The 23127-nt window shown below is 53.9% G+C and overlaps 3 protein-coding genes across 3 annotated transcripts in view; 2 read left to right on the top strand and 1 right to left on the bottom strand.

Moving 5' to 3' along the window:
• The window catches only part of PtA15_9A529 (uncharacterized protein), a gene marked incomplete at both ends in the record, with an annotated part of 124466 nt that extends 110757 nt beyond the window's left edge, over positions 1-13709 (bottom strand). Inside the window, 2 exons of the mRNA XM_053172747.1 lie at positions 13350-13450; positions 13523-13709. Of these exons, the coding sequence (XP_053023957.1) occupies positions 13350-13450; positions 13523-13709 (288 nt within the window). The remainder of the gene's footprint in view (positions 1-13349; positions 13451-13522) is intronic.
• A 2739-nt stretch (positions 13710-16448) lies between these two features.
• On the top strand, positions 16449-17540 carry PtA15_9A528 (uncharacterized protein; the record flags this gene model as incomplete). Its single annotated transcript, XM_053172746.1, has 6 exons — positions 16449-16526; positions 16629-16973; positions 17031-17065; positions 17141-17244; positions 17312-17439; positions 17514-17540. The coding sequence occupies 6 exons, from the start codon at positions 16449-16451 to the stop codon at positions 17538-17540; spliced, it is 717 nt and encodes a 238-aa protein (XP_053023956.1).
• Positions 17541-17875: 335 nt separating this feature from the next.
• PtA15_9A527 (uncharacterized protein) lies at positions 17876-22430 on the top strand (the record flags this gene model as incomplete). Its single annotated transcript, XM_053172745.1, has 12 exons — positions 17876-17911; positions 18014-18411; positions 18474-18681; positions 18877-18882; positions 18970-19152; positions 19222-20959; positions 21024-21246; positions 21323-21505; positions 21568-21617; positions 21652-21677; positions 21792-22106; positions 22353-22430. The coding sequence occupies 12 exons, from the start codon at positions 17876-17878 to the stop codon at positions 22428-22430; spliced, it is 3444 nt and encodes a 1147-aa protein (XP_053023955.1).
• Positions 22431-23127: the final 697 nt, after the last annotated feature.

Genomic DNA, 23127 nt, shown 5'->3' with positions numbered 1-23127 from the left:
GGCGCTTGACCAGCCTTGGACTCATCGAGGGGCTGGGTGCGGCGAATCCAGTCAACTGCTCTTGTTGCGAGAACCTCAATAACAGCTGAGTTCCACGCAGAGGTGCGGCCCGTATGCACCGCATCCCATTCGAACGTGACTCTAGATATTCCTGCCAAAGCAAAGGCTCGCTCGACATCGGCCTGGGTTTGAAAACTTATTGGCTTTGATAAGTTGCCAGGACCCTTGCGGACGGCTGCAGTGAACCGTGGCAAGACGATGTTCCGGCGGATTTCTTTTTCGGCACTGGCAACGTAGTAGTCGACCTCGGCGGCGGGTCTTCCATGGAGAGCCTCGCGTACTCTTTCAAGCTGTGCGACTATCACACCGCTCCTCTCCTCAATCCAATATAGGTCCCGGAGTTCTTTTTCGGTTGGCGTAACCGGATAGTCTTGAGGCTTATCTGGATTGCCAAGAAAGAATTTCACAAAACCCTGGATACTGCGAGACAGAACATCGTGGTGCGCTGCAAGAGCTCCCTTTCCCGCGATCCCTCTGACTCGGCGCCCCGATCGTTTCTTGTCTTCGGCCTCTTCAGCCAGAATTCGTGCTTTCCTCGCATTGGCGACCACAAACTCGGGGCCCAGCCGCTCATCATCATCGCCAGTAGGTGGGCCCTGACCCTCTGCGCCCCTAGTCTGACCTGCAACAGGACAAGTGTCAGCGGTCGGCAAATGAAGTCCTCCAGCAGGACCCACACTTGCCTGCAGTATCCGTTTGCATCGCCGCATCGGCAGCTGAAGATCCTCCTTGTGCTATGAATTTTGGCACTAGCTTATCCACCAGATCGGAGATCCATGACTGGTCGCCTCCAGAAGGAGCGGGAACACTACCCTCTGGTCCTGGGTCCTCGGGGGGATTTGGAGGATTCGAGGTCATGATGAAAATGGTTAGATGGGTCTCTGATGCGAAATCCCACGCAAAGCCCTAATATTGAGTGATGATGAAGGTTTTTGTGGTTGTAACAAGGAGCGCTGGGATAGGATTTGGTATTTCGCAACACAAAGTCGGAGCCAAGAACGGGGAACAAGAGTCAAGTATGCTAGTGGGAAGTCGGTCAGACATGAGACATAACTTCACAATTCAGACACAATTCAGACAGGCCGCTCTTCAATATTCCCCCTTGCTCAGGATTTCTTCCGGATGCCTTTGGTACCACACAAAGGCCAATGTTTATGCCATCCGCAATGGTGCCCTCGTAATAATCTGCCCACCTCCTCTGAAGCCTGCTGTGCAGTTTACCACCTCCCCTTTGATCCATCCCGAAGTTTAATCATCCGCCAGGCCTTCCCACCCCTACGTAATGCCCAAACACGCCAAACCAGCTCACTCAGCAACACACCAACCGTCAGCAAAATTACTCAGAAAAAGCACTTACTGCAGTACGTAAGCCCACCGCACTGATGGTTTCAACGGCAAATCCAAAGGTGCCAGCAGCATGCCGCATGACAGCAACATGGCCAATGATACAGTCACTCGCAATCACCGTTGTCCCGTCAAATTTTGCCTTCACCAAGCGGCAGTTGAGATCCGGATAATCTCCATATGGATCCTCAGACCGCTGTAGCTCTTCAAATGGCTTCACCACAAGCCATGTTTGTCCCGGTGTTTCGTTTGATCGGAAGATATTTTCTACCTCACCAAACCTTTGATCCTTGCCTAGGTAAAACTCGACAAAGCTGTTTCCTTGATGATGCTGGTTCCTGGTGAATGTCTTCCGGTCGGCTTGAAAGCTTGGGACTATTTCTACTGTGGAGTCCAAAATGCGGTCAGCATGACCCGTCGTCGCCGTGGGTCTTGTCCCATCCCTCCGTGCCACAGCGCGTTTCCACTTCTGAAATAAAGGCGGCTCCAGCACGAATGTTGAAGGACTCCCCCTTAACTCCAACTCCTCCGCTGCCCCAGTTTGATATGTTGTGTCATTCTGCATCGAGCGTAGGGTAGAATTGATATGCCACTTGTTTATCAATGTCTTTGGTAGTTCGTCTGCACATCCAAAGTGACAAATTGTCAGCAAATTTGTTCAGACCCCACACCCGGTAGCAACAGAGAACACCCACCGATGTGGTGGTTTGTGGGGAGCCTCTGTAACATCCCGTTAACTCTCTCTTGGGCCCACGCTGCAGTCGAGCGAGGAGGGCCAAACCTCCTGATCACTTCTGAGAAGTGCTGCGTCAGATGCAAGTTAGGCTTGCTTGATTTTGAGGGCCATCCATCCTGCAGACACCTTCGGTACTTCAATATCAAACCGTCCAGTTCTCCGAGGTGTTGCACACTGATTTCCGGCAGAGTTAGGAAGTGTGCCACTTGAGATAGTGTGGTAGTAGATTCTAACAGAAAAGAAATTCTTCTTCTGGTCGTTGTGGAGGCGGCCACTTTGTGAGATTGGACCCAGAGCGGAATAAGGGCAATCGTGTAGTACACCTTGTACAAGATTAGCCATTCGGCGGCCTTCAGTGAACCGTGGATTGCTGCACCCAAATTTCGGGGCACCCTATCTATCCAAGACGGCAAGATGGTGTGTAGAATCGTGCGACGGACAACATCCAATTCCTCTGGCGACAGTCGGGGGCAATCGGGTGCATCAACTGGCAAAATCGCCTGGATCCGTCGCGCGATGACAGTATCACCACTCCCAGCATCCTCATCCGATTCAGTCGTCTCCTCCTCCTCAGATGCATGGTACAGTGATTTCTTCCGCACTCGCAGCGCATAGGAATGAGTGGATGAAGATCCCGAGCCAGATAGAGGCACCGCTTGTGATTCCGCCTCTGTTGAGGAACCCGATCGCGGCGCTTTTGTCCCCCTGCCTGCGGAGCTCCCCCCACCGCCGGATGTATTAGTTTGACGGGTTCGTTTGACAGGCTTTTCGGCAGAAGTAGCCTCTGTGATAGAATCCTCCCGCTTTCGTTTTCCCTTAGCCCCACTAGACCCTTTGGGCTTGCCAGAGAAAGGATGCTCTTCATGAGACTTGTCGTTCTGCCACGCTTCGTCTAGCTCTTGAATTGACTTGAGTTGGGCCCCTGCTGCCGGCAAGTTCAAGAACCGCATGCTGTGATCTTTCAGGTCACCCAGGGCCAACGCGTGCATCACCTCAATCGAAGAGTATCGAACAGGTTTCCAATACGGTAGCTCGTTCAGGACACTCCACCTTGCGCCATGCTTCTTCGCAAATTTCTTCCGCTCGGTCCAGTTTTGAATTTTACGCCACGCAGTCGCTTGCTTCAGGTGCTCCTCGTCTGTTCTTGGGGGAAATTTTGCTGTATCCATTTCGTGCAGGTTGTGCTTGCTGAGCAGACAAAAGGAACAAAATAGCAGTGCGGCGTGACTTCCAAATCCGTTGGTCTTGCGCAGGGCCGGGAGATCTGCAATAAGTGGGAATACAGCTGCGCGGACTGTTCTACCGGTGGGATGAAGGCTTGTGGATTCAAAGTAAACACCTTTCCAAAACTCTTGCAGCTCCTCAACCAAAGGGCGTAATAGGTGGTTGATCTGTTCGAGCTTTGGTTCCTGGGGTCCAGGAATTATGCCGAAAAGAAATATGTTCTCCACCTTGTATCTTAGGGTTGCAGGGAGATTTAGGCAAACCAAAATTATGGCCCCAACAGTTGTGTGCTTGCCGAGATTCGAACTTCCTCCTGGGATAAACCAGTCAAGATACAGGCTGAAGACCAGGTTCCCAGAGTGTTCTGTGTATCTTCCTGTCCCGTCATCTGAATTGCCGAATTCTTGCCAAACCCGCCCGTGCCATACGTCTCCCATCGGTTCTTCAGCGGACCAGTTGACTGCAGCAAGACTTGAATCTAGCAAGACTTCAAATGGAGGTTGGGCGAGCCGGCTCTTCAACCATGATTTGAGCGAGACATACGTGAATGTGCGAGCTGGGACCTCTTGTTGACTCTTATTCACCTTGTAGAGAGCTTTGTCGCATTTCGGATTCAGCTTCTCGGACTTAGCCCACTTGCAATAGCCTTGCCTAGGCGACAGAAAAGGCTCTGTGCATTGTTGTGGATGGTTACCAGGCTCGGATCGGGTTGGGTACAGCGCAAAGCACTTCTTGCAGCATACACGTGTTGTCAGTTGCGGATTGAGGCCAAGGCGGTGGAATACAGCTTCTTGAGTCTTTGGGATCTGCGCAAGGATGGTGGTTGGATCAATTGTCGTCGAATACTTTAAGCTCCAAATTTGCGCCAGAAGAACGACATTTTCCCTTGCGGCCTTCAAGAATTTGACAGCACCATCTCTACTCAGCCGGTTGGAGAAGACGGCAGATGCCGCTTGAATCATCACCTGCTTGGAAAAAGCTTCTTCCAGCACAAGTTTTTTCGGTTCGGCACGAATTAGTTCAACAGCTTCGGATCCGGAGGCTATTGGAACAGTCTGCTAATTGTCCATCAGTCTATACAGAGCAGGCTGCGCATCATGTGGACAAATGTCTTTACTCACAGTGCTCTGATTTCCTGATTCGTCAGAAGATTTTTGATTAGCCACGCTGTGGTTTGACTGACTAACGTTGAGTTTCATCTGATGATTCTGGAATGCGCGCTTTGATAAAACCCTTCCCGGAACGATTCCTTGACTTCCCTCTTCATGTTGGGCTTTGTTGCAGCCATGATGTTCACAGAGACAAACATATGCCTTCCGGTTGGCCATCGGAAGCTCAATTATCTTGATACAGTAATGATTGTCAAGCGTCCCGGAGAATCAGAAGGTGATATGTGTGTGATCAGCTGGATTGGTGATATTCTGTCCTACGTCTGAAGCTGGAGGAGTCCTCAGAATTCTTGGCGCCCGCTCTAGCTCCAATAATTGGCAGTAACATGTTTTGGACACTACATCCCGATGTGCACTGTGGCAGAAGTGTCACGCAACTGTTGAATTTTTTCACTGGCCCCGTACACGCCATTTTTTGGCACACAGGTGATTGACCAAGTACCCGATCGGCCAAAACTCACGCGACCTCTAAGAAGAGTTGATGCACTTGTGTCACCTGCTGCTTGCGCGGTTACTCCGCCTCTGTGGTCAATTCCCATACACACCCATCTTAACTCCCACTGCACGCACTCCCTGCAACAATCAAGCCCTGCGGAGCCCATGACACACCGCTTTTCAAGACTAACACATATCAGTTCTCCATTCCTTGACCCCAGTCACAATGCTAGATTACTCAGTTGCTCTTGGTCATAGGTTTCCCCCACGCACTCACACTGTTTATTTTGTCAATTCATCCTTGTTAATTCGGCTATCCACCTCGAAATCATGCAGAACCATGCTTCATTCACCAAATTACAACTGCAGTGGATAAAGGAAAAACAAAACCTTGTGGAAACCAAGATGTCACACGTCGTGAAGCAGCCAGATGAAAATTCCAACCTGGATGTCCAACGGCAATTGGCCTACAGATTTCAGGCCAAGTTGGAGGCCGACGCTCATGACCTGAAGATCCCCAAATGGGCAGTTCCAGATGTGAATGCTGCATGGAACGCTATAAGAAACCGCGAGGGAAAGGGTGAGTGTCTCTTGCGCAAGGATCCTTAAAGAAATGCTCATTCTCCTCCATCTCGCCGTGCTTCCAGGGCCACTCAACCTGATGTCTCCGGCATCCGCACAAGGGTCTACCACTGGAAAAGGCATCCTTGGTGCAACTTTGCAAAAATGAATGGCTAGGGTCAGTGTGGCTTACTTCGTGCTATGGGGAGGAAATTGGTCACTGAGTCCATGGAAATATTCATAGGAGCGACACCACAGAGGACTTGGTTCATCGTCGATATAGCCGTGCATCTTTCACCATTCTGATGCCCCTCATCAAATGTGATGCTGAAACATGCAACCACTCATCTCGCACATCACACTATGTTATCCTAGCCTACATTTCTCAGCACTCTCAGGAAAATCACTAACTTCTACTGACTCACTTGTGACCCTTGTTACGGATCCTGCATGACCCCGGTTGATCCAGTGCGACTGGCCTGATTTGGTGGAGCTTGGGACATTGAGTGCACACACATGCAATCTTACAAACGGTCCTGACATCAGAATAGTGATTGGTTAGTAAACTGTTGCCTCCACAGTGGTTAGCAGGCATCACCACCCACCGGAGCTCTCTGTGCTTTCAAGTATAATGATTTGGCTTGGGACCTCCAGAAACAAGGAGATGGTCGGAAGCAAATATGATCCATCACAGAGAATGTGTGTGGATTGTGATGAGTGGTGTATGGGGTTACTCACGCCGAATGTTTGTGCTCAGCTGAGGAGGCCACACCGGTCTTCATTGAGGGATAACCATTGGTGTTGTATCTAGGCCCGCCTTGCCTCGGGCAGATGTCCACCCTGATGTTCGGCCGAACATCAGGGTGGACATGCCTGCAGAAGATTAGTGTCCACAGGCTCTTCCACTAAAGACAGCCGTGGAGCCCTGGGACCCTCATTAAACGGCCAAAATTGGTGAGGTGCACGCTAAACCTCGATGTCCACCCTCATGTTCGGCCGAACATGAGGGTGGACATCCTTGAGGCCCGCAGCTGCGTTAAATCCCCACCCCATGCAGTCTAGCGCGATCCAAACAAGCAAGGTGACACCACTATTGTTGACTCATCCAAACTTTGGTTCCAACTTCCCCCTTTCAGCTTGAACCACCTTTGTCGGCTTGACTGGGGATCCCACAACCTACAATACTTAAAGACAACTTCTGTGGCTCTTGACCACCTCAATCCGCCCCCGGGTTTGAATCACCTGTCGCAATGTCATCGTCGAAGCCCAATTTCTTCGATGGTAAACCACCAACCGGTGTGAGCAAAATAAATCAGATATACTCCTCAATTCTCCCCAACTCCAAGTCACCTACAGCTCGGAGCATGGCGGCCTTCACGCGAACTCTCCTCAACTTGACCACCTCTCCCAAGAAACCAATCTCAAACGATTGGCAGCTGCGCCCATCGCCCCACGACTTTCATGTTGGTTCCCACCTGCCTGATTCAATCCTGATCCACCCCATCGACCCCATTCCTTCGGAAGCACTCCTCAGCAAATCTCAGACTGTTGATTCTATATTCCGAAGTATTTTTCTTCACGACTTGTCAATCTCTCACTTCCCGGGATCCACATTCTCATGGGATCATCCCTGGGACTCACACTGGAACCAGCTATTTGCGAAGTTTATCTTGAAGCATTGGTGGAATGCGTACAATGCAGGTGCATTCAAAGTTTTCTTCATGGATCCGGTCGAAGCTCGCAGCAGATCTATTCAACATGGACTTCTCCATCGTTGGTTCATCGGGCGGCAGGACGGTCTCAGGCTTGGGCAATTTTCACCTGAGCGGAAATTGAAGAAGAAACAATCTGAATCCAAAGCTAAAATTCGGATGCAGGTTGGCATTTTATCTTCGGCTCATTTTACTCTGCATACTGATCCCTCTGTACCTATCGATTCCAAAACCCAGCTTCAGCAACATCGACAGGAGACTCTCTCTACCCTCCCCGTTCCTTCTGCCGTCCGATCAATATTTGAAAACATCAAAGCTACATCTGAGACCGAAACCTCGGCCCCACGAACCCTTGTCAAGGTGCCCTTGTCGTGGAGATCTGCCGAATTCAGTGAGCTCGCAGCGCGGTTGGACGCAATCTATTCACAAAAGAAGATCACCACCAACGGCCGCATCTATGTACATAACTACATCCTTGAGTCGCGGAGAAAACCCTCCAATTCGGCTCCAGCTCCATCAGACAACTTCAAAAATGTCCCACGAAACCTACCAGCCAACTGCTACTCGCTGCAATACCTCTCCGGTCTATCACACTCTCAAAGAGTACTACTAAACACGCAGGATGATGTCACTTGGCCAAACCTGGCCACTCTATGCTGATAGCGGCAACTTGGGGTGAGTATTCCATTTTCATACAATAAGGTTTGTCATCAGTAGCTGAGCACATTCGTATTCCTCGTTTCCTCCTCTCGGCACACTGAGCCTTTAGTTATACTCCTCATCAGTAATGACCACAATGCTGCATGGTGAAGATACGACGCTCACATGGCCAATTCTCCTTTTCGCCTCTGTACTTGATAAATATTCATCTCCAGGCTACCATGTGTATAATATCTATAGACACAAATTGTATTTTGCTGGCCCAAACGGTACAACCTATCGATGGCTTGCAATTCACATGCGGGATTCCAACCCGGTTCCTATAATGTCATCAGGGCTCTCAGCCAGTGGGACCTCTGGCAGGAAAGGGGCTGACTTGCCATCATGTATACATTCTGAGCACAGCGCAAGTCGATTCCCACTCCCGCTGCTTGTATAGACGCCAGAAGCACATTGCAGCTGTCGAGGCTTCGAAAGGTGTTGAGGTTATCATCACGCTTTCGCACGTTTAAATCGCCCGTGAGCCAAGTGAATCCGATCTGATTCTCCTCCAGAGCTCGCCCAATGCTTGGGTGTAAGAAAATTAGAACACGCCATCATGAGTGTATGTGTCATATTTTGTCTGCTTACATCTGCAAAAATCTAACAAAGCTGGAGAAAACCACTGCCTTTGGCCGTCCAATCCCTCGAACCCCCTGCAAGAAGTCTTGCAGACTTGAAATCAAGTGGACAACCTTGCCGGAATCTTGCCATCGCCATGTTGGTTGGATTGGAAGCTCCGCGCGCGCAAAAATTGGGTGGTTGCAGAATTGGCGAAGCATCGTTAACTGTCGGAAAAACTCTGAAGGGTCCCACTGCTCTCCGGCCGCACGCAGTCTCCCAAAAGTGCTGATGAATCTGGCATGCAACTCCCGTAACGATGACTCCCACGAAGGGCTAGATCGGACCACTACAGCGTGTTCAACTTTCTCGGGGAGATTCAAAAGAACATCCTTTGTTCTCCTCAGGCAGATCGAGGTCATCAATTGGGTTAGACTTTTGATGGCCTCTGGTGCCCCAACCTTCATCCTTGGAATCAGGCACCTTTGCCAGATGATTTCATTATCCCACGGCGCAATCCTCAACGTAGTGATCAAACTTTGAAGGTCTGTTAGTTGATTTTGTACCGGAGTGCCCGTCAAACAAAGCAAAAATTGAGACTGAAGTTGCCGTATGTTCCGGGTGCGGTTCGAGCTAGGATTCCTCATCAAGCTGTAATCTGCATCAGCCGGTAGTTCCTTGTGAGCAAAAAGGTTTTGGCGGACTGTCCCACTCACTGTGCTTCATCAAAGACAATTCTGAACCAGCACAGATTCAGGGATTCAACGGTGAGCTGGTTCCCAACTAATCTATTCCCACTCTCCCCAATCATCTCGTAGGTTGTCAGAACAACCAGAGATGATTGGAGGTCTTGACGAGTGAGATTTTTCCGATCAGGTCCGTGGAAAATACAGTAACTGATTGCTTGATCTTTGAAGTGGATGCTAATCTCGTGCTCCCAATTAGACAAGGTTGACAATGGGCAAACAACCAACGTTGCCGCGGATCGATTTACCCAGTCGGCCCAATGATGTTCCACCGCCAAATCGCGAGTAGCCAGGACGTAGGTCAGGGTTGTTAGAGTCTTTCCCAGACCCATGTCATCCGCTAAAATAGATCCTCGGGATGGCGTTGACGTTGATTGGTCCATGGGGTTGATCCCGGCCTCCCTCATATAGCTGTGAATCCAAGCATTTGTCGGATGGAGCCACAGAGCCATTCGATCATCACTGGCTGACTCGTTCTTGCGGAGAAACTGGAGCGCAGTCAGCTGATGGGGTTTCAGATCGGTACACATTTGTCGAAGAGCATCCAAGAGCCAACTTTGTTCGGCGGTCGAACCGGCTTCGGGCTGGTGAAAATCAACATGAGGAATTTCAAAGAAAAGGCTCGAATTGTAGTTCCAGATGGGTGTCAGCTCCACCCTTGCAGCTGCAAAAGATGCTTGGACAAGGGCAACATTGTCGGCTCGGCTGAACACGCAACCCCATAGCTCAGGCTGCCTTGCGTGCTGGGTTACTACAAAGGCGCGCACCTTGATGAGTTGCTGATCGGTAGGTTCAATCTTGTGGCTGGTAACTGGAGTCGAACAGGTTGACATGGGCCCTAGCAACGGGCCAAGATGCTGACTTGCTGTCTCGCTTAGATCTCCAATTCGCTCCCGGGGTGCGCGATAAACGTGGACCCGCAGGCGACCTCGTTGCAGGAAGCCAACCTGTGGGAAATCATGAATTATTGGATGGGGCGATGATGAAATTGGAGTAATGAATTGTCCAAGACAGTACGTGCTCGTCATGACAACTGTGGTGGCGGCTTGCCTTAGTTCGGGTCGGAATGGGTGATAAGGAGTTGCAAAATTGGTGGTCTTTCTTTGTTGGATCCCCGGCAAACCTGTACCCCACACCTGCAGCGGGCCACATACAGAGCATGTTGTCGTGACTTTGGCCCTGTTATTTTGTTTATCAGCCTATCAACATCCTTCCATGTATATGTGTGCACATACCTTGAAGTTGACATTTTGGGACTAAGAGACATATGTACACACAAGTGCTAGAAATGCAAGCTTCTAGTGGATAGCTCCCACATCCGGGGATCCGGGCCGGCAGAGGAATATAGGAGCGGGTTGAATTTCAGTCTCAAGGCTTCTCTAGACTCCACTCCTCATCTGCCTATGGTTAGTTGTAGCAACATCACACAGGTTTTGTGTAATCTCCTAGACCATGTCAAGGGGTTAACGTGGAGCAGCTTATCCCAATACCACCTGCAATGACACAGGAAAGGCACAACTTTCTCCACACACCTTCTTGTGGATCATTTGAAAGTTGCATCACAATAGGAAAACTGCCACATTTTACAAATCAGGGTCCTGGTTAGTGTGTCGAGGCTGAGTGAGCCAAACTTCTCTCACTGGGGATTCATTAGGATGTGGCCTGCAAACCATAACACATGTCAGATTTCCCTCACTTTATCCTGTGAGGTGGAGGAAGATATTGATAAATTGCCCAGATCAGAGGCATGAAACCGTAACGCTGTTGAATGTTCAAAGCAGTCAATTCAACCCTGACTTATGCATGCGGACTTTCCGCTTGGTGGACTATGATGGGAAGCAACAAAATCACTCCCATTTTCTGCACCAGGATTCACTTCTATGAATCAAATGAATCTTTGCAATCTGCTTCCGCATTCAAATGGTCATGATACATCATGCAATGAACCTTGGCTGCCATGAAGGCTGGAACATCAACATCGCTGTGCTGAATGGTGATGACCAAGCTGTGGAGTCCCCCTGGATTATGCCATGCTGCACCAGAACCATTAAAGACAATTTTCTTTACTCAAACCAAAGAATAAAATAGCACTCATATTGGGCAGAAAATATCGCGACATTGGCACACAGTGTTTCCTTACCAGACGGTTAAAATAGCTATGCAATTAGGTTGTAATTCAGTTCATCGTCAGATCAGAAGGACCCAGTCATGAGTTCAGGATGGGTGGCAAATAAATTCAAAATTGGATTGTTTTGATGTGGAATGGATTCAACCTGAGATGAACATGTGTCGCAACTGAGCTCAGTGCTGACATTGGACTGCAATCAGACCTGGCAACTGAAAAAATTACGGCCTGGCACTCTCTAGAGAGTGCAACACATTCCTCCCTGGTGGATGTACTAGACAAAAAACCTCATGTATCTAGCTAAAATCTCTCATGTGGAGCTCCTCTGGAGCTAACATCCCTCACTGTTGTCTATAAAAGGAGGCTCTCCTCCCCTGGTGTAACCTTTGCCCAGCAGACTACCTGCACTCAGTTTCCCCTATAACAAAGTACACAACTGCTCACTCCACAATATACCAGCCACTCTATATTTTGGTTTTACACACATTACAAAACACTTACACACAAAGTAAAAAAACTACACAACACTTACATTACATAACGCAAACCTCTGAGGGGTCCTCTTTGACCATCTATCAACTGGTTGAAGTCCAGACTCCTCACTCATAACACATTTTAGCAACTTCATCGCACCCACTTTATAACAACAGTTATCTTTTGATAACACCCCACTATCACTACATTAAACCTGCCAATCTGAGATTGGTGGGCTTGTTTTAGTGTCTAGTGAACCAGGAAAGGCAGAGGATTCCTCATACATCCCTTTCTGCACTCAGCAAAAGGTTCTTAGGAACACTTTTGAGCTTTACACCGCACTTTTTGCAGTTGAAGGAGAGGCTGTACATGCTTGCCCCACTATGTATATTGGTTTGGATTTTTTTGTGATGTATACGACATCATGCAGCACTGTCTTATTACATCACCTGATCATTCCCTGCACAGGTTATGCACCCCTTGCATAAACTATGACATCATCTGGCACAGCCCCTCCTCATGTGTGCACCCCTTGCATGAATTGTACACAGCCACTCCCTCTTAACTCCCTCATGTTGCACAGCCCAGGCCATCTAAAATACCTCACTCAGGGGCTGCCCTGGAGCCAAAATCTCTCACATTTGTCTATATCAGGAGCTCTCTTCCCCCCATTTGTAGTTCCTCAGTTTATTACTCATCAAGTTTTATACTCACCCATCACCCAAAACACTTACATACCCACTCAACCCTCTTACTTACATATAACAACCCTTACATACTGAATGACAACCTTTTTATACTGTGTCATGAGAAAAACTTATCTTGAGCTCACCACTCCTATCACTTATTAAAACTTGCCAAGCTTACCTTGGTGGGTCTTGTAGCTGGTAGTATAGAAGGGCAGAGCTTGCACCTCCTTCATCCCCTTCTTCATTCAGCAAAAGGGTTTCACAACCACTTTTGAGTCTTACACCGCTTGCACCTACGGCTTGGCAGTTCTGTGGGTTTTTTTACACTCACATTTTACAATAGCTCTGGAACCACCAATCAGAGAGCCCTATATCTTGATTTATTTTTGATGCACTATCCTTATCATAAATTTATCTACCTCACAGGCTCACTTCTGGATTGGTTTCAAAAAAACAGCTTTTTTTACCATCCTGGTTTTTTAATACTGCATCCATCCCATCCTTATAAAATTGGGAAAGAGCAAAATACACAAGAATCAGGTAAAAGATAGCCAAACGTCTGATGAGTCAAAGTCAGAATGTAAAGGGTGATAACACATAGATTGCACTGTCTAACGGCCTGGAAAATTGATGTGCCTCTCAGTCCAAAATAACCTGTAAGGGCTAAGTCCCTCCTTTAGGTAAGTGTTCCCATGGGAGGGGCTGAGTTAAGTTTGCAGGCATACACGACCCAAGTTGATTTTCCTTCTCAATCTGGATGGTCAAAAGGAAAGTCAAATGGTGTTGCTTAAATTCTACAAGAAGTTTTACTCACCGGCATGCCACAACAAAGCCCCATGTACCCTCTTTGGCAGAAAAAAAGTGGATTGTGCTCTAGACCCTGGTTTTCCCTGAAATCATGGGGCACTGAGCGTTCTGAAAGGAAATGCGGATAAGATCAGTATCTGTGGTCCATAGAGAGAACGCTTAAAATGACACCCAACTTACTGCTGGTAATTGGGTGTAGGCAAAGCATTTGGCTTAGATACCATGGACAAACCCAGTAGTAATCACCTGGCATAAAATTTAAGAAGGGTTTTTCGATTTTGGGATCAGGTCTTTTGGCGCCGTTCCGATCCGGGATGGTGAACAGCAACAGGATGGTGCTCAAAGGCATGGCAATGGCGGATTTCATGCTGATCTGGTTTTGAAGATATCTAACTAATTAATTATATAACCAAAAAGGTAAATGGCGCTAACTTGGGACCTTCGGTCTTTTGCAAGAGGAAATAAAAGCTAATTGATACCTTCGATCAGCGCACGGTAGCAGAAGAGCAGCGACAGCAGCGACAGCAGAAAGATAAATATACACTAGAACACAGTGCGAAATGGAGAATATGCGCGAACGAAGTAATAGGCAGGGGCACAGGCGAGAATAGATAAAAAAAACGCAAGAGAGGAGGTCGAAAGAAACGCGGATTGAGGTTGTCTTGCTATGTAGGCTTTCAAGATAGAGATGGCCGGAGGTTGGTTGATTGAAGGTTTTCGGGACTTTCGAGCAAACTGAGATCGGTCGTGGGTGAGATGAAAAGGTGCGGAACGGATCAAGTGCTGAGCAGCCTTTTCTTGAAGCCGGGCAAAACCAAAAAAAGGACAAGGCCATACAGGTGCCACCATACTGGTATCTAGTGACTAGCACATACACCCTACCACCTGCACTGCACCTGTTGTACAAGAGTCTGATAAAAAAAACTCACGACAACGAACGCCGCCAGCAGCAAAGCTCTCCTCCACTGCTGATGCCCCGGGCAAATCGGGAAAAGGCACCGCCCACCTGGCGCACGAGCAGTCCAGGCGCTGCACACTTTGGTGAATTAGCGCCACCATCTCTGTTGTCGGGTCGCCACCGGATGCTGTCCCCCATTGAGCCTGCAGATTGAGCGGCATGGTGTCGGGGGCGGTACACAAGCACACCCGGCCCGCTTGGCCGGTGCCACCACGGGGCGGCGCCCGTTCATAACTTCAGGGCATCAGCAAGTCCGAAGCCCCGGGTTTGGGTATGGCCTTCCCAAGATCCTGCAAGCCCAGAGCATTCGCCGTCGGTGCGCCGGATGTTGGGAAAACATGTGCGATCTTTAATTTAGAGCATCTCCGGAGGGCCTATAAGTGATGCACTAGCTGCAGTCGACTTCAGCAGCCTTGGCCTCCAGCGGAGCTGCCAACAATCGCGCGTACCGGTGTGGATCGGGACCGCCGGCCCTCAGCAATGGGCAGCTTGGCTGCTGTTCATCCACCCCCGCTCACATTCAGTCCGGGATTTGGACAACCAATCAACCCATTGAGTGCTCTTTAGCTTCGGAGTGTCCATCACCACCATCATCCATAAAACCCAACATGCTTACCCCCAAGGCCCTATGATTTAATCCAATACAGATACTCATCTATGCTTGATGTGTATCAAAGCAAAGCTGCAAGATCTGTCAAGTGCTACAACGGCCAATGTCCCTCAAAACTTCTTGAAGTCAAGGATGTTCAAGAAAAGGACGCAAAAGATGTCTTTGGTCAATGAAGATATCAATAATCACCACCTGAGCTCCAAATACATCCAAAGAGGAATTGCATGCAATCCTGATCTTTTGGGGGACCCATTAGTTTACCCAATCTAAGCCAATCTCGACACTGGTTGCGCAATAGTCCGGCCAGTGGCTGGTGCATAGTTGCCCAAGATTAGTACACCCTGCAACTGCCTTATCTTCCCCAAGGACCGGCTCCCTGAAGCTACCATTGATGTTGATGAAATCAGCACATTGGCCTCATAAAAACATCTACATTCCATGTGTTGTTCTGGTCCTGATCCCCAACACATCCCACAAGCAAAGACTTTGAATACTTTTTAATTCAAGGGATTCCTAGCTGCCACATTGTAGCCCTGGTCAAGGAAACTGGGAGCAGAGGATTGCGGAAATTACATGCAGGCCTCTCGGTCCCCCATATTGAGATTATGCCCTTCCAGGTGGTGAGGTTATCAAGAATGGGTAGAAGCCCATGTCTCTATGAAGATGATGCACCATAGACAGCTTCGCCTGGAATTTCGAATTGACACATAGCTTCTCATGGGCACTACATGACCGGGGTGGCACGAAACCTAGTTGTACATGAGGCGGGAAAGATAGCCGTTGTATGCACGGCTGTGATGGGAGGAAGCTGCGTGGTCCGCGATTGATTGAGGCGGCACAGGAAATACAGGTGGAAAGATAAAGCGCTTTCTAAGCTAATCAGCTTTATCGGTTGATGAGCGAGGAGCTCTACACACGAGAGCTCGATGATAGCGTGGTTCGGGAAATCTATGGAGGCTATGTAGGGCTCCGGAGCTCCGGGCCGGGCGAGGCAGTTGAGGGGGTGCGCGCAGTGATCGGGAATTGCTTTGGCGCTGTTGCGATGAGTCCGGCTGGCTCGGTGGGCTGATGGCGCGGGATCTTCCGCTGGCCATTCCCGCTTTATTTATGCAGGCTTGGACGTGCACGCGCAGGTTCTGATAGGGGCTGGCGGGGCAGTTCCTGTGCCTCGTGTGTGTGTGTGTGTGTGTGTGCCGGAGATCGCAGAATGAACGGCATCCTTGGAAGTTCGACCGCCGGGGAGCCAGTTTGGGTTATCTGCCTGGTGACGTCTCGCAGTGGCCGGTTTAAGGTTGGGTTTTCAGTGGCCCGGTGCGGGTCGAGCTTTTATGTAAATCCGAAGCTGGGGCGATAAGCTTTGGCAGGAAAAAAAAAAAAGACGAGAAAAAAAAAAAAAAAAAAAACTGTAGAAAGGAAACATCCTTCTCCTCCGCACCCTGCAGCCACCATCACCCCAACTTCTACCTCGATTCCAACACATACATCCACCCCCACCACGACCACCACCACCACCAGCAGCACCACCACCGAGCTCCTCCATGATGCCCGACCCCCAGCCTCGAGCGGACTCAGAGGGGCGGGCGAAGCACCCGCAGGCGAACGGGACACCCTCCAAAGTATGTCCTCCACTCCCCTCCTCAGTCGCAGCGCGCACTCACCACAACCCCCTCCTCCCTCCTCTCCGGGGTTTTTTTTTGGCTTGGTTTGTCGGGGGGAAGGCCCGTCGCTCGCCCTCGCGATCGAAGCCGGCGCCGATCGAGGGCGGCTCGCGGCCTGCCGAGGGGTCCAGGCCGGGGCGAGACGAGAGTGGAGGGCGGGCGGAGAAGCCGGGCTCTGCGGGGGTCTCGCCAGACTCGCCGGCGGCGGCGACGAGCTCGGCGTCGTCGGAGGACGGGACGGACGAGTCGGTGCCGTCGAAGCCCGGGCCGCGCGCACACGACCACGAAGATGAGGCGGAGGACGGCCCGTTGGTGGACATGGAGACGTTCGGACAGCTGCTCGAGATGGACGACGACGAGGAGCACTCGTTCAGCAAGTCCTTGACCTGGGACTACTTCGACCAGGTCTGTCTTCTCCCTTCTTACCCTGAGCCGGGCATGCTCAAGAGGCTCCTTTGACAGGCAGTGACGACGTTCAAGGAGATGGATGCCGCAGTGTCAGTCTCCTGCTCCCCCCCCCCCCCCTGCCCGCAAGATGAGCGTGCTGACCCTCTCCGCTCCCCTTCCCGCAGACTGGGCGGGGACCTGATCACGCTGTCGAGGAAGGGCCATTTCCTGAAGGGCTCGTCGGCGGCGCTGGGGCTGAACCGGGTGAAAGCGTCGTGCGAGAAGATGCGTGAGTGCCGCCCTCGCCATTAGTTGCCCGAGGGAGCGCTGATGGGTGTGTGTGTGTGTGGGTGCAGAGCATTACGGGAACAAGAAGCGGGCGAACGGCGAGGGCGCGCTGACGGAGGCCGAGGCCATGGAGCACTGCAAGACGCTGCTCGAGCAGCTCAAGCAGGAGCAGACGCTCTCCAAGGCCTGGTTGGAGGTCCGTCCGCCCCCCCCCCCCCCCCTCTCACTCAAAAAGCCCCGCTGACCCTGTGCCGTTCCGCCGCCCCACAGAGGTTCTATGCCGAGCGCAACATCTGACCGGCCTGCCCCGGCCGGCTGCTCCACTGTGTTTTCTCTCTCTCTCTCTCTTGTTGTTGTTGTTGTTTCTTCTCTCCCCCCACCCGCGCAAGGAAGCCGGCCGATATATACACCCCTGCCTTTTGTTCTGCATACATAAATACATATACAACATGCAGCCAGCGCGCTTTTGTTTCTTTGAGCGGCCCGAGGAAGTCCTGCTGTATGTATATGTATGTCTACACTTGGGTTATGCTTGTAGTGTGTGTTGCTCAGTTCTCTGCTGGCGCGAATGGCAAGTGCTTGCACTCCACCCCACCCCACCCCACCCCACTCCCACTCTCCGCCCACCAAGGATGGCCCACCACCAGCAGCGCTCGTCGAGCTCGTCGGCCTCCTCCGCCCGCTCGCCCAGCCCGCCAGCAGCGCCCGCGCCGGTCGAGCTCGCCCGGCTGCTCGGCCAGCACGCCGGCCAGCCCGCGGCGGCACTCGAGGCGCTCGTCGGCCAGTTCAACAGCCTCGCCGGCCAGCTCATCCAGGCCACTACCAGCCTGCACTCCCAGGCGGCCCGCGAGGACGAGCTGCGGGCCAAGGCCAGGCAGCTCGCAGACGAGAACAGGCAGCTCTGGACACTGGTCAGCAAGAACAAGAACGAACTCAAACTGCTCAGAACCCAGCTCGGTCTCCAGACAACCACCCCAACCACCGACAGCAGCAACAGCAACAACTCAAGCAACAACTTAAACAACTCAAACAACCTAAACAACAGCATCAACAGCCTAAACAGCATCAACAGCTCCAAGTTCCGTCTCTCCCTCCACCCCACCAACCCCAAGCAGCCATCCCCAAAACACTTCCACCGCCACAGCGTCGTCCCCCCAGAACCCAGGCAGTCAGTCCAACACACTCACACTCACACTCAGAACAGCACCACTGACACTCTCTCCTTCTCAGCTTCACCCCCACCACCACCATGCCCCCGCCCAGATCACCCTCAGCCTTCTCAGCCGACATACCCAAACTCACCACCACCACCCCGCACGACGACAGCACCCAGGCCAGCACCCACTCCAGCGAAGCGCCGCCCGAAGAAGACCCCGAGCCACTCCCAGACAGCCTGGCACCCAAACAGCCCCCCGGCCCCGCCCTCAGCCCAACCCACGCCTCCCACCCCGCCCTCCCCACCCAGCACATCGCCGCCTCCTCCTCCTCCTCCTCCTCATCCCAGCAGCAGCACCACCACCACCACCAGCCGCCACCCTCCACCCCCGCACCCACCACCGCCTCCTTCCCCCACTCCGCCCAGCCAACCGCCAAACGACGCATGCTGACACCCACCTTCCTGCCCTTCACCCAGATCAAGGTCACCAACTCGCACATCCGCGCCAACGAGAAGAGCAAGGAGGTCATCTCCTTCTCCATCAACATCAACATCATCATCCCCCCCGAGAGCGACCCCGAACGCAAGGGCGCAAAAGCAAGCTGGGTCGTCGACAAGTTCTACTCCGACGTCCTCACCCTCGACCACCTCGTCAAATCCAAACACTCCAAAACCCAGAACAAGGCCCTCGCCCAGCTCCCCGACCGCGCCCTCTTCAAGGACCATGCCCCGAGCAAGGTCGATGCACGCAAAGTCAGTCCATCATCCTCTCCATCATCATCACACTATACTAACTAACTAACACACCACCACCACCCCCAGGCTGTCCTCCAAAAATACCTACAGAGCTTGTGTACCGCTCAACTAAAAGAGAAGGGAGACGTATGCGACTTCTTCAACTCCAACATCGTCATCACCGAGCGCACCAGCGTCCCCAACCGCCCCGGCTTCATGCAGGGCTATCTCACCAAGAAGGGCCGCAACTTCGGCGGCTGGCAGACCCGCTTCTACGTCCTCGACGGCCCCATCCTCGAGTACTTCGACGTCCGCGGCGGCAGCCGTCTCGGCCACATCGTCATCACCGGTGCCCAGATCGGCCGCCAGCAGCCCCGCCCACAGGAGGTCAACGACGACTCGTACCGCCATGCGTTCCTCATCCGCATGCACAAGCGCGAGAAGGAGGGCGAGGTGGACCACATCCTGTGTGCGGAGACCGACGAGGAGCGCGACGCCTGGGTGGACGCCCTGACCTGCTACGTCACCGGCCGATACGTCTCCGCCGACCCCAGCGCAGCCCCTCCCTCCCTCTCCGCCGCCCCGTCCCCCGACTCCACCCCCGCCAGGCCCGCCCCCACGCCCACCTCCTACTCCTCCTTCTCCGACACCAACCGGCCCGGCAGACAGACCTCCCTCGACGGCACCTCCAGAGCCGACGCGCCCCCCTCCATCTCCCACCACCACCACCACTCCTCCTCCTCCGACTTCCGCCCCGACGCCAGCAACTCGACCCACAAGCCCTCACGCGCCGCCCATCTGCGCTCAGACTCGCTCGCCTCATCCTCCTTCAACCCCGCCGCCGCCGCCGCCGCCGCCGCCGCCTCCTCCTCCCATCCAACCGATAACAATAACAATACTAACCCGACCCCGACCATCCTCGAGGAGCCGCCCTCCCGCAAGATCTCCTTCGACCAGCAACCCTCCTCTTCCGAGCCCCGGCCTGCCGACACCAGCAGGGCCACTCTCCTCGACGCCCGCAGCCCGCCCAGCTCCCTCGCCGCCCTCGACACCTCCTCCGCCCAGAAGAAGCAGCAGCAGCCCCCGGCGAACATCCCCACCCCCGCGACCCCCCGCACCGGCCTGCCCCCTCGCCATCTGCACCATCCACAAGCCCTCCCATCCTCGCCCCAACAGACGCCCCAAGAGACGACGACCGGCTCCGACGGCGAGTCCATCGTCACCTCCGAGCGCCCCACCACGCCCGAGTCGCAGCAACGCCCCAAGATCTCCGGGCCCATGAACGGCGCGCCCATCACCGGCGGGTACCGGATCAAGCCCGCAGAGGACAAGAAGGCCAAGTTCCGCTCGGCCTTCTGGGGCTTTGCGGGGCGCGCGGGCGGCGAGCGTCCGGGGCCAGCCGGGGGCTCGCAGCCGCTGTCGGCCTCCTCCTCCTCGACGATCACGACGGGGGCAGCTGGCGGCTCGACGATGTTTGCGCCGGCGCCGCGGCCGGTGTTTGGGGTGTCGCTGCAGGAGGCCGTGTCGGTGGCCCGGGTGCACGAGCGGCTCGACCTGCCCGCGATCGTCTTCCGCTGCGTCGAGTTCCTCGAGAACAAGGGCGCGATCGACGAGGAGGGCATCTACCGTCTCTCGGGCTCCTCCGTCATCATCAAGGGCTACAAGGAACGCTTCAATACCGAGGGCGACTTCAACCTCCTCGAGCAGGCTAAGGACGAGTACCTCGACGTCCATGCCGTCGCCGGCCTCCTCAAACAGTTCCTCCGCGAACTCGCCAGCCCCATCCTCACCCGCGAGCTCCATGGCGAGTTCCTCAAAGTCATCGGTCCGTCTCTCCCCCTCCCCTCCCCTCTTGACCCTTATGACCCACTGCTGATCCTTGTCAACAGATCTGTCGCAAAGAAGCGACAAGGTCAACGAGCTCGGAAGGCTGTGCGCCGAGCTCCCGCTGTCCAACTACACCCTGCTCAGGTTCCTCAGCGCCCACCTCATCCACGTCGTCCAGAACGAGAAGGTCAACAAGATGTCCCTGCGCAACGTCGGCATCGTCTTCTCGCCCACCCTCGGCATGCCCGCGCCCCTCTTCGCCCTGCTCCTCAAGGAGTTCGACCTGTGCGTATCCCGCCCCTCCCCTCCCCCTGTGGGCTGGCCTTTCTTCCGCTGATCTGTGTGCGTCGGGGGATTCCAGGATCTTCAATATCGACGGCGACAGCCGCGCGCCCATCATGTTGCCCGACGAGGCCTTCGACCCGGCTTCATCCATCGGCGGCCCGGGGCCCGCGCCGCCCGGCGCGCTCCTCCCCGCACACACCAAGGCCGCCGACTCGGTCACCGAGCCCTCCCAGAAACGCATCAGCCGCAACTCCATGCTGTCCGTCCCTCTCCCTCCTCCCTCCTCCTCCTCCCAATCACTGATTTTCCTGGTGTGTTTAGGTATTCGGCAAGCGGCGCAGACATGTTGATGGAGCACAACAAGCTCTCCCGTGAGTCCTTCCTTTCTTTCTCCCGGAACGAAAGCGGCTGACAAGATCGGCGGGACACATGTAGGCGCGCCGGAGAAGCTCGAGTCGGAGTCGGACTCCGACGTCGAGTACGACTCGTCCTCCGAGCCCGACTCGGAGCTGATTGCCGCCTCCTCCGCCCGCCGCACCACCGAGCTCGCCCGCCTCCCGCCCTCCCCCGGCGTCCCCCTCAGCGGCGGGACCCGCAAGAACGCCGCGCGCCCGGGCCATGCCAAGACCGCTAGCGTCGGCCGGCCCCCCGCGCCCCCCTCCGACAGGCTCGACATCGTCTCCGCCGCGGGAGCGGCAGGACTCAGGCCCGCCCGCCCCGTGTCCGCCGCCCACCCCCCGCCCCACTTCCTTCACCCCGCCCCCGGCCGTGGACCCTCAGCCCCGCTCCTCCCCGCCCTCGCCCCGTCCGGCTCGGCCGCGGCCGACGAGCGACCGCTCCCGCCGCCCATCGACGGGCTCGCCGGCCTTCCGCTCCTCCCCCACCACCAGCATCAGCATCTCCAGCAGAAGCATCAGCATCAGCAGCAACAGCAGCATCATCAGCAACAGCAGCAACAGCAGCATCAGCATCAGTATCCGCAGCAACAGCATCAGTATCCGCAGCAGAAGCAGCAGCATCAGAAGCACCAGCATCAGAAGCAGCACAAGCTGGGGGCACGGCTGCCCCACACTTACCTGCCCCCCGCCCCCCTCCCCGTCTTCGAGAACCCCGCCCTCCCCGACCCTAAGGACCCGAAAGCCGGGCCTGCCGGAGCGTCTGGCCGGCCGCGCACCGCTACTTGATCCTCGCTTCCTCTCTCTTTCTCGCTTTCTTCCTCCCTCTCTCTTCCCCTCTCTCTCCTCTCTCTTCCCCTCTCTCTCCTCTCTCTTCCCCTCTCTCTCCTCTCGCTTTCTCGCTTTCTTCTCGCTTTCTTCTCGCTTTCTCGCTGTCTTCTCGCTGTCCTCTCGCTGTCTTCTCGCGTCCTTTCTCTGCCGGCCCCACTCCATAATCTCTCTTCCGCCGCCCCGCGCTTTGTGCTGCGTCCGCCGTGTCCGCCCGTCTGCCCCGTAATCCACGCCGCCCGCGGCGGCGCCCGCGTCGCCGCCCGCTTTGGCCTCTTTCCGTGTCTGTCCGTGGCTGTTCGTGTGTGGGGTCTTTTGGGGGCTGTCGGGAGGGCGAGACGGGCACTTGGGCAGCGGCGGGAGGCTCGCTGGGCCCGGCTGTGACACAGAGAGCGTTGCCTCTGTTGCCCGAGGGCCGTCGGCCCAGAAACAGCCGCTTTGGATGTGTACGCGCTGTGAGCAATGGCAAAAGGCTTTTGCTGCGTGCAGCGCTGTGCAGCGTAAAACGCAGCGCTGTTTGGTCCGGCTGCGCTGCGCTTCTTTGCAGCTTTTCAGGGCTACTACTGCTTGCGCTTCTTTGGCTGGGCATGGAGCTCTTGGGTTTCTGTAGCCGCGATTTGCGGCCATCGTGTGGCGCTGAAGCGCGGCGCTTGCGCTG

Source organism: Puccinia triticina, chromosome 9A, assembly GCF_026914185.1.
Source record: "Puccinia triticina chromosome 9A, complete sequence".
Lineage (NCBI taxonomy): Eukaryota > Fungi > Basidiomycota > Pucciniomycetes > Pucciniales > Pucciniaceae > Puccinia > Puccinia triticina.
The sequence above is the reverse complement of the archived record's forward strand: the minus strand, read 5'-3'. Positions and strand labels throughout refer to the sequence as shown.